Source organism: Protopterus annectens, chromosome 3.part0, assembly GCF_019279795.1.
Source record: "Protopterus annectens isolate FY-2018-M chromosome 3.part0, PAN1.0, whole genome shotgun sequence".
NCBI classification, from domain to species: Eukaryota; Metazoa; Chordata; order Ceratodontiformes; family Protopteridae; genus Protopterus; species Protopterus annectens.
Genome location: NC_056731.1, coordinates 865745215 through 865762713, shown reverse-complemented (window position 1 = coordinate 865762713; position 17499 = coordinate 865745215). Strand labels below are relative to the sequence as shown.

General features: G+C 41.0%; 1 protein-coding gene across 1 annotated transcript in view; it reads right to left on the bottom strand.

The window, feature by feature from the left end:
* DTNBP1 (dystrobrevin binding protein 1) overlaps positions 1 to 17499 on the bottom strand; it is a 2114168-nt gene that overhangs the window by 1998570 nt on the left and 98099 nt on the right. Inside the window, exon 2 of the mRNA XM_044065204.1 lies at positions 8752 to 8805. Within this exon, the coding sequence (XP_043921139.1) occupies positions 8752 to 8805 (54 nt within the window). The remainder of the gene's footprint in view (positions 1 to 8751; positions 8806 to 17499) is intronic.

Here is a 17499-nt window from a genome sequence, read left to right as displayed (position 1 = left end):
CTCACCACTGTCTTCATGAATAAGTATCTTCCAGTGCTCCTCCTCTACTGCAATTTAATCAAATTATTACTTTCTTGCACATGCACATAATTCCCAGGGGAGACTAGCAGAGTTCTCCAATTTCCCACAGCTTTCTTCCTGGCACTGTAGTATTACTACTTCCTTATTTATGGCTATGGAGTACCTGCCACTCTTGCTTTAGCCAAATATAAATAATAAAAATTAGTATCTCAACAGTACTGTGCTCAAATGATCTGCCTACTGGAAATGGACACCAAAGCTTTGTCAGTCTATCTTGCAAAATAATACTAATACTTTATTCTCAGATAATAAACAAACATATAAAGAATAAATACCAGCCAAAAGCTTTTAAAAATGAAACAGTAAAACTTTATATAAACAAAAAAGATAGTGCTAAGATAAACATACAGAGCTCAAGACAAATGTACAGTCAGTTATTCAAGATACAGAATTTTTTTTTAACAAAAAGTAATTATGCTTTCATCATGGAAAATAGGCTTCCTGATTCTAAAATATGCATTTTTTTTACTTTAGTTACGGCAACGGACCTCTATTTATTATGTTTAAAAACTTGTGCTTGTATGTACTGTACACCGAGTAGCTGTCCAATTTCTTTCCAAGTCCATGTCATCTGGTGGCACCTTCTGATGATCGCATACAAGGAGAAAACAGCATGTATTTCAACACCTGGATTATGGGGCTACAGAACCACTAGTTACACAGTGCCACACTTGATTTATAGTTAAATAAAATAATAAATGCAAAATTGGAATGGGTTTTAAGTAGTCTGATCAATAAGAAGAGGATACCAGAGACTGACAACCTACAGTGTTAAATAATACTCCCTCCACAGATAAATAATAATCTATACCTAATTAAAAAGTACAGTTTTGTACCTACCATAAATGTAGATGTTCGAAGATCCACATTGCTGCAGTCCTTACATATGGGTAGTCCGCTGTCATACCAAAGTATTAGGCTGGCGTCGGTCATGGCGCTCAGATCTGACATCAGGCGTCAGGGTATAAAAGCGCATGACCGGCGTCATATCCTCAGTCTTTTCTTGCCCCAGATGTCAGAAGGCCCTAAAAGAAAGGCCACAGCCAAAAACAGGATACCTCCAAAACATGCCCAACAACAACCATCACCCAAACCATAAAACCATGCCAAACTACAGAGGGAAGGAGGGAGGGTAAATTGGACTGCAGCAATGTGGATCTTGAACATCTACATTTATGGTAGGTACAAAACTGTACTATGTTCTTCATCTCACATTGCTGCAGTCCTTACATATGGGTAGAATCCCAAAGCAGAGGTAAAGGGAGGATGGCAAAATCATAAAGCATTAGGGGCTGCTAAAATGCCCTGTAATATTGCAGTGGCAAATCCAGCCCTAGACTTAGAATAAAGAGGAAGGTGGTAATGCTTGGAAAAAGTATGTACTGAACTCCAAGTGGCTGCTTCCAAAATATCTTTGTAGCTACCCCTTAGAAAGGCAGTAGAAGTGGCAGTAACTCTAGTGGAATGAGGTCTGATTCAATCTCCTTACCATGATGGGAATAACAGAAAGAAATACAAAACCCAATCCATTTAGAAATAGTTTGTTTTGAAACAGGTTTTCCCTGAGAACCCAAAGCAAAAGAAACAAACAACTGCTGAGACTGCCTGAACCCCTTGGTTCTGCTCAAATAATAACGTAACTGCCTGTGAATATCAAAGTATGCAAAATCTTCTCCCCTTTAGTTTGGGGTTTGCATAAAAAGTAGGCAAATGAATAGTATGGTTCAAGGCCACACTAGAAACCACTTTAGGCATAAAGGAAGGATTAGTAAAGATACCTATCCTTATGAAAAATCAGGAAAGGTTCCACTGCCATAAGGGCCTGTAATTCAGAAACCCTTCTTGCAGAGGTAATGGCCAACAAAAAGCAGTCTTCCATGATAAATACTTTAACTCGGCAGTAGCTGCAGGCTCAAAAGGTTGTAGAGTAAGCTTTTCCAACACAAAATTGAGATCCCAAGCAGGAGTAGGAGCTCTCTTATGTTCTTTGCCCCTCTAAGAAATTGCTTAAACAAAGGATGGGAAAATAAAGGAGGGTCACAGTCATAGTGAGCAGAAATGGCTGCAGCATGAACCTTTATCGAGGAGAAAGACAAACCCTTGTCCAATAACTCAGTAAGATATTGAAGAGAAACACTTAAATCAGGCTTGGAAACATCAAAGTCCGTTTTGCTCCAAAGAAAAAATCTCCTCCATTTATCAGCGTAAACTTTCCTTGTACTAGGCCTTCTGGCCTCCAAAATAACATTCAAAACTTGTTGTGGAAGCTGAGACCCTCCAGGGTCTAAAGCAGAATATGCCAGGCTGTGAGATGCAGAGACTGAATCTTGACATTGAGGAAGTGATTGCCCTCTTGAGACAAAAATCACGGAATCAAAGGCAGAGGCCATGGAGGCTCCGTGCCAAACTCCTCAGTAGTGGGTACCAGTGCTGTCGAGGCCAATCTGGCGCTATCAGAATCATGGATGGCTTGTCTATTCTGGCCTTCATACCTTGGGAATGAGAGGCAGAGGTGGAAAGGCATAGACATGAAGATTGCTGCAACTGAATGATAGAGCATCCACCTTCCAAGCTGTGGGATGAAACATTTTTGTGCAAAACTTTGGCAACTGGTAATTTAGTGTAGAAGCGAACAGATCTATGTCTGGAGTCCGCCATAACACTGTCAACTTTTGAAACACATGAGGATCCAGTTTCCTTCGTGAGGATCCACAATTTGTCTGCTCAACACATCCGCTAAGGAGTTCTGTGCTCCTGGTAGAAACCTTGCCTGAAGATTGAGGTGTAAACTGAGGCGGTCTCCCACAAAATCATCGCTTGCCTGCAAAGAGGAATGGGTTCCCCTTGCTTGTTGATGTACCACATGACAGTAGTGTTGTCTGTTTGAATCGACACCTGTCCTGGGTGAAGTAAATCCTTGAAAGCCATCAATGCAAATTGGACTGCTAACATCTCCTTCAAGTTGATATGCAAATGTTGAAGTCTGACAGGCCACGTGTCTTGCACCCATTTTCCATTGAGGTGTGCTCCCAAGCCTTGTCCGAGGCATCTGTCGTTAGAATCTGACTCGCCTCTGGTCGGGTCACAGAGAGTCCCTTGTTTAGGTGACATTCCTGAGCCCACCACAAAAATTCTTTCTGAATGCAAGGTATTATCTGAATGACAGTGTCTAGATCTTGGCAGTGTTGTGTCCATACATTTTGAGATACCATTGAAGCTTCCTCATATGCAGTTTGGCATTGGGAAGCACCAGAATCTAAGATGCCATGAACCCCAAGGCTTGAAGGACTGTCCTTGCAGTCAGCCTGGACTGTAGAGACATTTGATGGAAATAAAGAGAAAGGCTTCTTTGTTTGTCCGGGGTCAAAAGGCCATCTGGGAAGCTGTATTCAGTCTCACACCCAGAAAGCACATGTCCTGAGAGGGTACTAGACTGGACTTTGTTTCGTTCACAGAATACCCTAGGCATCTTAACACTACCATCACATACTGTAGATGATGCAGAAGTTCGTCTTTGTGTTTCGCGATAATCAGGCAATCGTCCAAATAAGGATAAATCTGTATTCCTCTTAACCTGAAAAAGGCTATCACTGGAGCCAGAACCTTTGTGAACACTCTGGGCAGTAGATAAGCCAAAGGGCAATGCAGAGAACTGATAATGTAAATTTCCAGCCAGCGCAGGTACCTCCTGCAACTGGGCCTGATAGGAACATGAAGATAAGCCTCTTTGAGATCCAGAGTTACCATCCAGTGATCTTTTCCCAACAGAGGTAAAAGCTGTTGTAACGTCAGCATTTTGAACTTTGGAATGTCCAGATAAGTGTTGAGGATAGATAAATCCAAAATTGGTCTCCACGTGTTCCCTTTCTTTGGTACTAGAAACAAGAATAAAATCCTAGTCCCACTTCTGACAGAGGAACTGGCTGTATAGCTCCTATTTGAAGAAGTAAAGAAATCTGCTTGTGAGCCTCTATCCTTTGCCGAGGAGCGTCTGGCATGCCTTTGAAAGGAGGCAATGTATGGAAATAGAACTTGTAGCCTCGGTTTATAATGTCCAATACCCATTTGTCCTGGGTGACTAAAAGCCAGTTTGCTTGAAGATTGCTAACTTTCCTCCCAAACGAGCTGCCAGGGAATAAGTATCTGGCAGCTGTCATTGGGCATGTTTACGAAAGGACTGGCCCCTGCCCTCACCTGCAGATTGTGCAGGTGAACTCCAAGTTCTAGGCCTGAATGTACTGTGAGCTCTACACCAGCCACCTCTAGATGTACTCCTAGACTTTGAATTTGAAGAAGGGTAGGTCCACCGGCCAATTTCTACTAAACTTTGGAGGTTGCACCTGCAAAAATCTTTAACAGTCTGCATGGACTTAGCCTTGTCTTCCATTTTCTTCAAAACCGACTCCACAGGGGACCAAACAAAACTTCAGACTGTAAAGGGGCATCCAGAATTCTAGTTTTAACATGCTCGGACAAATTCTGATCCTTAAGCCAGGCATGCAAGAACTGAACCAGTGGCAGCCACCCTAGAAGAGGCCTGTACAGCATCAAAACCACACTGCAAAGAATGCTTACCCACCTGTTCAGAGACATGTACTAAATCCTGCAATTCTTTACACTCTATGCCCTCTGCCAAAGCATCCACTTTAGATTTTAGCTGAGAAAGGAGGAAATTCTGATATTTCAACATATGAAACTGGCAATTTAAAGCCCTCATTGCTAAAGTAGAAGAGGTATACACCTTCTTACCCCATCTATCCAAAGCTCTAGCTTCCTTATCTAGAGGAACCGGTTCTTTACAACAGAAGCTCTGACACCCTTAGGCCTGACTAATAGTTTCTGGGTCCGCCCTAGGACTCTTATACAGATATTTATGAGCCTCAGGCACCCTGTAATACCTGTCCGGTTTAACTGGGCAGGAGGCAAAGAATCTGGATTAAGGGAAGCCTCGAGAAAACATCTTGAACAACATCCAAAACAGGAGGTATAGCCAAGGGTCTATGCTGTGGTAAAACAAGAATTCCCTAAGCCTCTTCCGTGAATCAGAGAAATCCTGTCCTTCCCACTTAAAATGCTCCCTCATGGAATGCAGAGTTTCTGAAAATGAAAAATCCTCTGGAGGAGAAGCAGAAGGAGTGGAATCCTCTGCATCAGAATCCGAATAAGGGGAAAATCTTGAATATCTTCAGCAGAAGAGTCTGAGTCATCTGAGGCCTGATCCAAACTTTCCAACTCTGGCTCCACCCTGGGCCTCTTATCAGGAGGGGGCATAGAACCTCTAATTAAAGTAATCAAATCTTCTGCCATTTTAAGCATGTGCTTTTTAGGCACAGACCCTGAAGTACCTGGAGGGACACCAGAGGAAGGCAAAACAGACCTGCCCTTAGAGGAAGCCTTAGAAATAGTAGCAGAAGGCCTAACCACCTTAGGCATAGAAGGGAGAACAGTAACCTGAGAGGACCCTTCAGCTTGACCTGACTCCTGTGAGGCCACATCCTGCAAAATCAAAGCTTCCCCCTGAGACTCAACAGAAACTTCAGCCGGATCCACCTGCTCCACTGTAGTTTCTGCAGGACGGCATCGAAATGGATGAATCAACCTGTCTAGGTTTCAAGGATTTGTCTTTGCGCTTCTTCGTAGGGGGGCGCCGGAGGATCCGGCGGCATATTATAAATTACACGCTTACCAAAGACTAACCTAGCGCAATCTAACCTTCTTTATAGTGCGCTTATTAAACCTAGCACAAAACCGACACCCGACTACGTCGTGGTCGGTCCCAAACAAGGAATGCAAAGAGAGTGATAATCCCTATGCGGTATCTGTTTCCCACAAAATACAATTATTCACTTTTTCTGACATCCGAAATAACTGAGGCAAGAAAAACAAAAATATTCCCCAACCAACTTGGTTTCGGTCTGAAACTCAGAATACGAAAATTTCACGGCACTTGCAATGCTGCTTCTGCATCGGACCATGCGGCAAAAGACTGAGGATATGGCGTCGGTCATGCGCTTTTATACCCTGGCGCTCTGATGTCAGATCTGGCGCCATGACCGTCAGCCTAATACTTTGGTATTCGGGCCGACCGAGGACAGCGGACTACCCATATGTAAGGACTGCAGCAATGTGAGATGAAGAACATCAGCTGCCACAAGATCTTAAAAGTGTATAAATAAAACAATAAAAGTGCTTTAATACAAATTAAACACTGACAATGCAGAGATACAAGTAGTTGCACAAGAAGACAAATATTTACTTCAATGGATAAAATACTTAAAGGCAGAATCCACTCTGATGGCATAGTGGGATAAAGCCCTGATTAGGGCTCAGGCAACCCTAGTTCGATTAGCAGCTCAAGCTACTGATGGATCAGCATGGAGGGATGGGCATACACATCCTGGATGGGAGGGTGCTCGTCAATAATGATCCCCAAGAGAAAATGTGGTCCCTTAGGATCCACAACCAGCCCCAGCAATACCCAAGTAGTCTGGAGGGGGGTGGAAGGACATCAGGTAGACCCAGATTGGATGCAGGGCACTGGGGCCCAAGCTGGTAGGATGAGGTCCTAAGGTATCAAAAAATATTTGATGCCAAATCTGTGACTAAGCCAGAAAAGTACCCTAGCTGTCTCTAAATGAGAGAATACTGAACTCTTAGCTATGATAATTACTAAAATATTATACCGGCAGATGGTAAAACAGCAAACATACATAGACATAGCCACTAAAATGTATTTCAGAAGAGTTTCAAGGCTACTTGGCCCAATGGCCATGTGTGCTTTGCCAACAGCCACCTTCAAGCTTTGCCTCCATTCTCAAGCAGGAAAAGGCCAGTTAGTCGGGGGGGGGGGATAAAACTGGAGAGTGTCCATGCAGTCATTCAAATGAAGCCTGAAGGAAGATACTGAATTGCACTGCTTAACATGCACAGGAAGTTTACTCCACAGAATGGGGAGATGCAGGGCAATGCAGCCCTCTCTGTCCATTGCTCTGTTTATCTACTGATGAAGGCACAGGTCTCTGGTTCTAGTGCTTGCTGTGATATTTGATTTACTGAGATCTAAGGAAGTCAAGAACCACTGTATCTCTAGTGGTATGGTAATGAAGGCATTGATCACCCATCAGGAGTCAATAAGACACATTATTAAAACCAGACATCTTTTTGGTTAAGAACCTTTGAAGATTTTCGAGTTTGTTGATAAGTTGAGTGAGGTATATCACAAAGGGAATGCTGTAGTGTATAATTGGAATTTCCCTTCCCCACACTGATCAAATCTGTCACTCACTAAAATTACTGCTCAAATAGAATGTATACAAGGGTTAGGTTCTAGGAGGAGATAAAGATGTCCGTTTGGGAATGATATTACATTTTAGATTTCTTATGACCAAGGTGTCAAGCAATGGGCTGCTCAAAGAGATTAGGTGTGAGACTGCATGTCAGAACAACAAAACCCCAACAGTTACCATCTCTTTTCCGTGGCAATAGTGACCTCAAAATTAGAATATTTAAGTGATGAGTGGCAAGGGGATACAACCCTCACATGCCGAGAGCAGGGAGCAAACCCATCTCCATAAGGTGTCTGTGCATGTATGTGCACAACTGTATGAAGAATATGCATGTGTTCAGAGTTTTGCATATGTTCAGAGTGTGGATGAGATACCATCATAGAATCAGGAGGAAAAATAATTCAAATTAAAGGCTTACTCTATCTACCAAGATTATGCAACATGAATTAAGCAGTTCAGATGGAAGGATGTGATTTCTAGGCTGGGAATAAAATGGAGGAAAAACAAAAAAAGACAGAATAAAGTGTTTTTTGTCAGTGTCAGTACTGAATTTGCAGTGTAAAGTGGATGAAGTTGACCAGCAGCGTACAACAGTCAAATTATGAGATAACAGGTAAACACTGCCAACAATGAAGAAAACTTAATATGGATACAAGCCGCTCCAGAGGCACAGAGGGATAAAGCCCTAAAAATAGCCCAGCCGACCAAATGTTCATCTTGGGTGGGAGGGCGCTTGTCAATGACACTACTTAAGACAAGGTGTGGTCCATAGACAGAAGTTTTCCTTGGACACAGTCAACAGGGGTGGGGAAAGAGAAAGAGGGTAGGTCATATTATTAAAAAAACAGATGGAAGCACAGATGGCTGATCCCACAGGATGCCCTTAGGATTATTGACCTGGCTCAGCAAATACAGGAATAGTCTGGGAGTAGGAAGGTGTCTGGTATGGGTCAGGGTTCTACAGTGACAGCATGCTTTGAGAAGCAGGAAGCTTTGCAATGCTTTCTGTTACACTGCTTTGGCTTGCAGTGTCCTCAGCTTCAAAAACATGAATATTTCCAAGAAGCACAATATTTCTTGTTAAACACGTTTCTCATCTAATTTATGTTATGTATTTAGTTTTCATTCAGAGAGAAAAATAATTCAAACTTACCCTTTTGCTATTTCTGGCATTCTGACTGGTGTGCTTAAAAACATCCTTACCACTTTAACTGCACGCAGCTCTAGCCTTTCCCATCCACAGGATGCAACAGTTATTTTAATTTTGGCACATGAAGCTGGTAAACCTTTGATACAAGTTTCCTCTTTTTTTTTAATTCCACTGCAAAAGTAACACTAAAACAAACGGACAGCGTTTTACTGAAAGGGGTTAAATAAAAAGTACCTTTCTTTCTTCTTCACTGCTGCATCTCGTGATTTGTCACTCAGTGTCTTCAACCTGAAATAAAGCAGTAAAAAGAATTATGAAGGAAACTTGCATAACAACAGCATGCCATCTATTATGTACTGCAATCTTCCACAAGTTGGAGATATATCTAGATTTCTAAGCGATTACTCAACATACACTTCATCTGGAACTCAGCAAATGTATTTTATGTAATCAAATGGCACGTTCGTCCAAAAAATACACCCAGCAAGACCTATGCGACATGTGTAACCTGAAGCAAAAATACTCTCAACTGAGACTGCAGTGACAACTGAAAAAAATGTTCCGAGGGTTCAAAGAGGAGCTCAGTAACACAGCAGACAATGCTAAAAATTCCTAAATTACTCCATCACACTAGGAAAAAAAAACTCGTATTGATATACCTACACTCTATAGGAGAGAAGTTTGTCAAACAGCTTTTCTTAAATTTTATTTTTTTTTTTAAATCACAGTTTTAATCAAATTTGCAAGCACTTACATTGTGCAAACTGAAGGTTCGCTGCAGTATTTTTTTTTCACATTTCCCACTTTTGTCTGACTAAAGAAGTGGTACACACAAGTTTGGGGTCCAAGGCATCCACATGGGCTGGGCTACATTTTTATTTCAGTTTAAGCTTCTCTATATAAGAAAATTATGAAGTATAACTTGTTTTTGGATGAATAAGCCAGACAAAGAGAAAGCTTATTCATGCCATAAATGAGAAAATATGCAACTATTCTTGCTAAAATACCACTGTATCATCTTTTAAGCATAACATCTAACCACCCAGCAAACTTAACTGCATTAGTGGCTGGTGACATCAAAGCAAAGGGGGCTAAAGTAGTAACTGAATAGGTGGGGTTTCTAAAGTGACCAGAGTTGTATTATGTCATGGTCACCTGTGATCATGGTTACAATTTTACATAAATAACCGAGTAGCATATGTGTTAGTAATGTACAAGCAGTCTTTCAGCAATAGTTTTCCTCTTCAAACTATATGTCAAATACTCAGAGAAAGAGGTCATTTCAAAACATATGAAGTGGTTGAATAGGTTCCACTATAACATCCCAAAACTAAACATATTTAAACTTAAAAAATGGTTAGTCCTAACTGCATAAAACTACTTACTTGAGTAAATAAGGGTTGTCAGCATACATTTATCACTATTTTCACTATCTCTTCTAAGTGACTAAATGGGTAAGTGGTGCACTTACCACAAAGCAAATGCAAAATACAAATGAGAAATAACTAAGTGACACTGCTAGTACTTGAAACCAGGCTATCCAGAATGCATATGCACTAATAAGAACATGTCACCGCTTCTCTACATTAAGAGGGATGTTGTAATACACTCTATTCTCAAACAGCTCCCAGCTAAACTAAAATAACCTTTATTATTTACAACCACTTTAGTAACTATGGGTGCACTCAATTTCTTACTTGCCATCTACTAATACAATAATAATAAGTATGTATTGTCAGTACTTGCGTATTATCGCAACCACTTTTTTAACCTCCTTTACATTATAATGTTTCTGTGAAATGACACTATCTGTAAGTACAATGGGGATCTGTAAACTCCTAATTACTGTTTTTTGACAATAGTTGGGAAACACGAACAAGAATAACATTGGCAAGCAGGAATTTGTCAACCAATTGCTAACAGACATTTTGCCTCAATCGCGTGTTGTAAAACACAGACCATCGAGCCATGTTGTGTCCTACAACTGTACCGACAACCCATGTAAAACCAATCTTCTATGTCTTTCACTTATTTCTTCAACTTTTTAATTCAGATTCCTACATCAACCGCTGACAAAGTAGCTCAGAAACACTTGCAGTTATTAAGTACTGCAATGTATTACTTTCCTGACACCTGGTATAATGGTTTAATGGACATTGAACCATAGTATCACCTTGCTGCATATCAGCGGACCATGCTTCTAAGTTTCTGATCTGTGTCAGTATGACAGCATGGAAAGCCTTCTCTATGGGGACAAAATGTGCCTAGAAGCGATGTAAAAAAAAGCATTGACATAACTTGAGAAAACCACATAAACTGATTGCAGATGTGACGGTAAAATGTCAACAGTGACTTGCACGCAAGCAGCTTGCATTTCGGTGTAACAAAGCGTTTTCATTGCCCATGTTTTACAGGAGCAAAAACTTTATGAAGTAAAGCAGGTTAAAAATGTGGTTGCGATAATACGCAAGTACCATATTGTCCTCACTGCCAACCTACAATCCTTCAGAAAGAAGCACACAACAGTGTATGATAGCAGTCTGCATTACAAATGGCAGAACTGACTGCTTACACTCCATTTCACAATAACAGGTAGACACACAAATTCAACAGAAACAAAGATGTCTTTAGGAAATGAAAGGTATCTATAAAGTCTTAACGTAGGCCCTTGTGTACTCGCTGTTTAATTTCTAAATAGTCCCTTAAGGGTTTATGGGCAGCTTTCTACCTATAACACTGGTCATGCTAAGCTGCGAACATATGAATTAGATTCTTAGTTCTCCATACAAAACAATTTTTTTTTCACAATTTTGGACATATCTTCCCCTAAACTAAAAAGTGTTATCTTAAGTCTTTAACCTCACACGCACACACACATTAAAATGTTTCCTGTTGTCTAACTGCTGGTAATATCAAGAACAATTCCCTGAATCTTGATAGCACATGCTGTTTCAAGTCAGCTGGAAGGTCCTGCTAAAAAGTATTAGAGAATTCTATGTAGATACCATCATGCAGTGTGTTGCTATCTGAACACCTTTTTATGCCTTTTAACTCATTTCCCCAAAATCGTACAAAAGAAAAAAAAATGAATACCATCTTATAGGGTGGCACGGACATCAGTAAACAGAAGAACACAATCGAGATTAAGTTAAAATAAGATCATGGACAATAAAACACAATCTGTCCCTCATGCTTCCATCATCCAGGCACCAGTCACCTGACCCTGCCTGAGACACTGGAAACACCTGCCCAAACAGCCAACACTGAGGCACTTTTTCTATCCCTGAAAACATCAGGAAGACCTGTAATGAGGCATACTTTGTAGTTCATGGAGTACTGAGATTACACTTCAAAAATATCTAAAGGGCTTCTATAGAGCAAGCTCTAACCATAACAGCGCTTTCAGAGGTATGTAATAATTTTTACACATCCCCTAAGCACTGTTACGGCCGGGTTTCACCCAAGGGAAGTTTGTTCACTCTGAACTTCCCTTGAACATCTTTCCTCATCTAATAGTGGACATTTACAGACATCACTCTAAGTAACTTATTTACATTAGGGCAGTAGTTAAAAGCGGTCCCTAAACTTTTCCTGCAATTATATTTACTTGCTGTTGCCAAGTGCTTTATCAGCTTTAAAAGACAGTAAAACACATTATGCTTTTTTTTCCAACTGGTAGTGCATGGAGTAAATAAAACTCTATCCACTACAAAGAGTTACGATCGGGTCTCACCGATCATAGCCACTATGTGTTCGACAAGGATGCAAAGATTCATTTCGAGCGTCGCTCACAAGGTGAACTTCTTGTCATCCATGTCTTGCACACATAATAGCATGGATGTGACAGGAGACCCGATCATAACCCTCTACATTTTCTGCGGAAAAGTACACCTAAATCAATCAGTGCTCCATGCACATGCAGTGCAAACATTGTTCTGAAGACCAAGAATGGAGAGATGATTTTTTTGTTTTTCTGAAAAACAAAAAAAACAAAAAAAAATTGGGGGAGGTGGTTTGTAGTCCAGTACCATAAACTGCACCAGCTTTACACCACGATAGTAGTACCAAACTAAAGTTTACCAGAACCAAAAATTTCAATAATGCCGTACATTCTTGCTGTAGGGAATTGGAGCTACAATATGCATGTGACTAGCATTGTGCCCTGTACATTATGCATACTACTACATTCCCTATACCTCTAACCAATACATTTCAATAATTGTTACATAGTGTGCAAGAAAAAGCATCCTACAAATCTTACTAAAAATCTACTACCATAAGTGAAGTCATTTTATTTTCTAGATTTGTTGAGCAGGGTGCAGTGCTGACCTTAATGGAGCATTTTCAGGCTCAACCCAGGCTATACAACTAAAAAAAAAAAAACAGGCATTTTAGGTTCCTAAATGGTTTGAGATACTGTAGTATTTGAATGACAATATAAAAGATTGCAATATTACTTCAAGGCATCTCCTAATGTCATATATGGTCACATATGTTTGTCAAGGTAAGGCCACGTGTAAAGAAACAAAACTTAAGTAATTACAACAATTAAGCCTATGTAGGGAAGAACATCCATCTTTGATAATGCCTTTGGCATCATCCTGAAGGTTAATTAGGACTTATCACAAAAATGTTTTTAGGCCACCTCTACCCCTCTTCCTTCCCAACATGCATCACCCATCTCTCACATTCTTTAGAGAAAAAGTGCAGAAAAGAGAGAGAGAAGAAAAAGGAAACAGGAGATAAGACAGCCAAGGGTGCTGGAATCATAGGGTGAGGGGGGTAGCTGCCCCCCACACACACTTTAATAATGGGCCACACTCACGTGTATGCAAGCATGCATTTATTTAATTAATATTTGTTTACAGAGAAAGTCCAACTGGACACAGGTCCATTTTCAGCGGTGGACCGGGGAGAAAGGCTCCAACAATATGAAAAACAAACAAACATTATACCACAAGAAAACTACAGAGTACAGGTCAACAATGAAAGTACACATTGCAAATATAAATAACCAAAAGAGGTGACACCTTAGCAATTTTAACAACATTTGTACATCAAAGAGTTATGGTATTATACAAACTAGACTAACATATATATTAGAAAGCACAGTATGATATTTTTGAGGAAGACATGAAATGATCTGAGGTAAGAGAGTATATATAGGGAAGGAAGAATGTACAACAGGATAGTACTGTAAAGTGTGGATCTAAAGGAAGTCAGAGGGTGTGTATAAAAAGTGGAGAATATAGAGTTAGTAAGGGGGGTAAGCAAGAGCAAAGTCAGTCTTTTTCTAAGTGAATAAATAAAAGTTTATTTAAACTGTACTGTGGTGCAGATGGAAGTAGGTAGTTTATTCCATATTTTAGGAGTGATGTTAGAGAATAAGGACTCTCCAGCGGAGTTGTTAGCTCTGGTGGATTTAACTAGGAGTTTTGTCACTGGAAGGGAGTGTTCTAGTTGTGGTGTATGGTTGTACGACATCTTGAAGGGCTGGGATTTTATCTGGTTCATGGAGTATTTCATGGGTGAAGGTTAGCTGCTTGTATTGAAGGAGCTGAAGTTCTTGCCAGTTTAGTTGTCTAAGGGCTGTGCAATGGTGTGTTTTGTAGAGGGAGTTTGCAGCGAATTTGGCTGTTTTACTGTAACACGAGTCTAGTTTAGTAAGGTCTGATTTGCATAGGTTGGTTAGTATAGGGGAGGCATAGAGTAGGGGTGACAGGAGATGTGTCCGGGCAATGGTAGCTTTTGTAGATCTGGTTAAAAATGTCTTGCTTCTATAAAGTAGGCATAATTTTTATGAACTTTGAAAGTTTGGGCTATGTGGATATCAAATTTTAGATTGTTGTCAATTTCGACCCCTAGCAGTTTGATATGTGTCACAGGGGTGATAATAGTTTTGTTTTTGGACTTTAGGGTGAAAACTGGGAGTGTTGTAGGTGTTCCTGATGGATAAAAAGGAGGAGTTTGATCAGTTTGCTGTGGTTTACCATATTGAATGCTTTGGACAGGTCTAGAAATATGGCGGATACCAATTGCCCTGAATTTCTAAGTTGGCTGACTGTATTAGTAAAGGACATGAGGGCTATAGTTGTACTATGATGGGGGCAAAATCCATGTTGTGTGATTGATAGACTGTGGGTGCTAAGGGGGTTCAGGAGTTGAGTATGGACTACCCTCTCTAGGATTTTGGATAGTGGTGATAGAATAGCGATTAGGCGGTAGTTGCTAAAATTGGTTGAGTTGCCGCCTTTGTGAAGGCGTATTATATGAGATTTTTTTTCCCCATGTAGCAGGTACTATGCACTCTGTTTATGAGTATTGCTACTTGCTAAGCTATTCCATCAGCAGCTACTTTCAGAAATTCAGCTGGTAGTTTGTCTGCAGCCAAGGTAGTTGGTTTTAGTTTGAGCAGTAGTTTTTTTTTTTTTTTTTTTTTTTTACAGTATTTATTATTACTGGTTGTAGTGCAAATACACTGAGGTTGTTTTGAGAGGGTTTACTGAGATGGGAAGTTACTGGGGCATGGCTATTGGAGATGTTGCTTGTATTGGCTAGGGATAGTATTGTTTCTGTAAAATAAGTATTAAATTGTGTTGCTATGTTTTCAGGGTGAGTGGTAGAGGTTGGAGTGGTTGTGGAGGTTTTGCCTGGAGATAGTATGTTATTAACTGCAGACCAGATTTTTTGTGGGTTATTATGGTATTTTTCTTGAATGGTGTGGTAGGAATTGATTTTGTCCTGTTTGATGAGTTTTTTTTTTAACTTTGTTACATAGCTCTAGAAATGTTAGTTTTGTGGATTGGGTTTTGTGTTTGTGGTAGTGTTCCCAGGCTTTATCCCTAGTTTTGAGAAGGGAATGGCATTCCTTGCTCAACCAGGGTGCGTAATAAGAAGTTATGTCTTACCATAACGTTCCATGTTAGTTGTCTTCTTCTCGCCTTCTTTCTTGCTGGATGGGTTCGGAGCCGAATCTCGGCTCCGACTCGGCCTATACTATAGCTCGAGAGCTATTTTTACCGGCTCGAGGCAGTCCTATATCACACAATACCATGCGCTAACTCCCCAGATCTCGTTTGGAAGCTAAGACATAGTATAAACAACAATCTTATAATAATAAAAATATTATAACCCTCTTATCAGAAGATTACCTGCTAGTAACGCTAAGGATACCAGGAAAAGACGCAACATGTTGTGTCTCCAAAAAGGAAGGACTCAATCTCAAGTCTGTCCAGGCTAGGGGTAAGGAGGGAGGGACGCAAGAAAGAAGGCGAGAAGAAGACAACTAACATGGAACGTTATGGTAAGACATAACTTCTTAATGTTAAGTTGTCATTCTCGCCTTCATTCTTGCTGGATGGGACAGCGTCCCTAGCACCTTAGTCCTGGGTGGCTCAACGAAACAAACTCCTGAGTACAGTGGAACCAAAATCAGCTCTATTTCTGGAGGCTAAGTCAAGCTTGTAATGAGCAATAAAAGTATGTTTGGAAGCCCATGTAGCAGCTGCACAAATAGCATCTAGTGGTAACCTTGCTTGAAACGCCGTTGAAGTTGATAGAGCCCTGGTTGTATGAGCCTTAGGCCTATAGGGGAGTTGCTTGTGTCTCAACTCATAGACCAAGGTAATGATAAATGTCAGCCATCTGGAAAGGGTAACTTTGGAAACTGGAAGCCCTTTCTTGCCTGCCGCATAAGAGAGAAAGAGCTGATCTGACTTTCTGAATTGTTTTGTCCTGTCTAGGTAATAGCGTAATTGGCGATGAACATCTAATGAATGTAACTTTTGTTCAGCCCTGTTGGTATAATCTGGGAAAAAGACAGGTAAGTCAATAGAATGATTCAAATTTGCTTCCGATAGCACTTTTGGAAGGAAAGAAGGGTTTGTTCTGAGAGTTACCCTGACTATGAAAAACCAAGTACGGAGGACGGACAGACAAGGCTTGGAGTTTCGAGACCCTTCTGGCGGATGTTATAGCTACTAAAAACAGCGTTTTCCAAGAAAATAGTTTGAGGGAACAAGAAGCTGCAGGTTCAAAGGGGGGCAGAATTAGTGAAGTTAGAACTAAATTCAAGTCCCATTGTGGAGGTGGATCTTTTACTGGAGGTCTGAGCAAAAGGATACCCTTGAGGAAGGCTTTACAGAGTTTGTGGGACATAATATTTGCTTCTGAGAGTCCAACATGAAAATTAGCAATGGCCGCTAATTGTACTCTGATAGTGGCCGATGATGATCCAGAATGAAAAAGTTCCGCCAGAAAATCCAGAACCTCATGAATGGGTGCATGAAAGGGATCTAAAGACCTGTGTTGTGCCCAAAATGAAAAACGCTTCCATTTACTAGCATAAGTCTTCCTAGTATTGGACTTATGGGAGGCCAGAATGATATCACGAACAGGAGGAGAAATAAGGGGAAGCCTGGCTATGGCAGGAAGTGGAGCAACCAAGCTGTGAGGTTGATGGAATGTAGAGACTGATGCAGCTTGCCCGTGAGGTGGGTCAATAGATCCGGAAGGGGTTCCAGATGCCAAGGCTGTTCCAGTAGATATTTGTGCAGGAACGGGAACCAAACTTGCCGAGGCCAAAAGGGGGCAATGAGGATCATTTTGGATCTCAACGCAATTGCTTTCTGAATTAATTGCGGAATCAACGGAAAGGGGGGAAAGGCATAAAGAAGACCCCGGGGCCAAACGTGAACAAGAGCGTCTCTGAGGGGTTGGCCTGGCAGAGGAAAAAGTGTGAAGAAGTCGAGGCACTTGCTGTTTTGGGGAGTTGCGAAAAGGTCGCAGCAAGGCTGGCCCCACTTCCGAAAGATTCCGTCTGCTACCGCTTGATTTAGAGACCACTCGTGAGGCATGAAGATAGTTCTGCTCAATCTGTCTGCTATGACGTTGGACCTCCCGGGGATGTGCGTTGCTATCAGAAACCGTTGAGATGAAATCGCCCATTGCCAAAGTCTGAGTGCTTCTCGACAGAGGGGATAG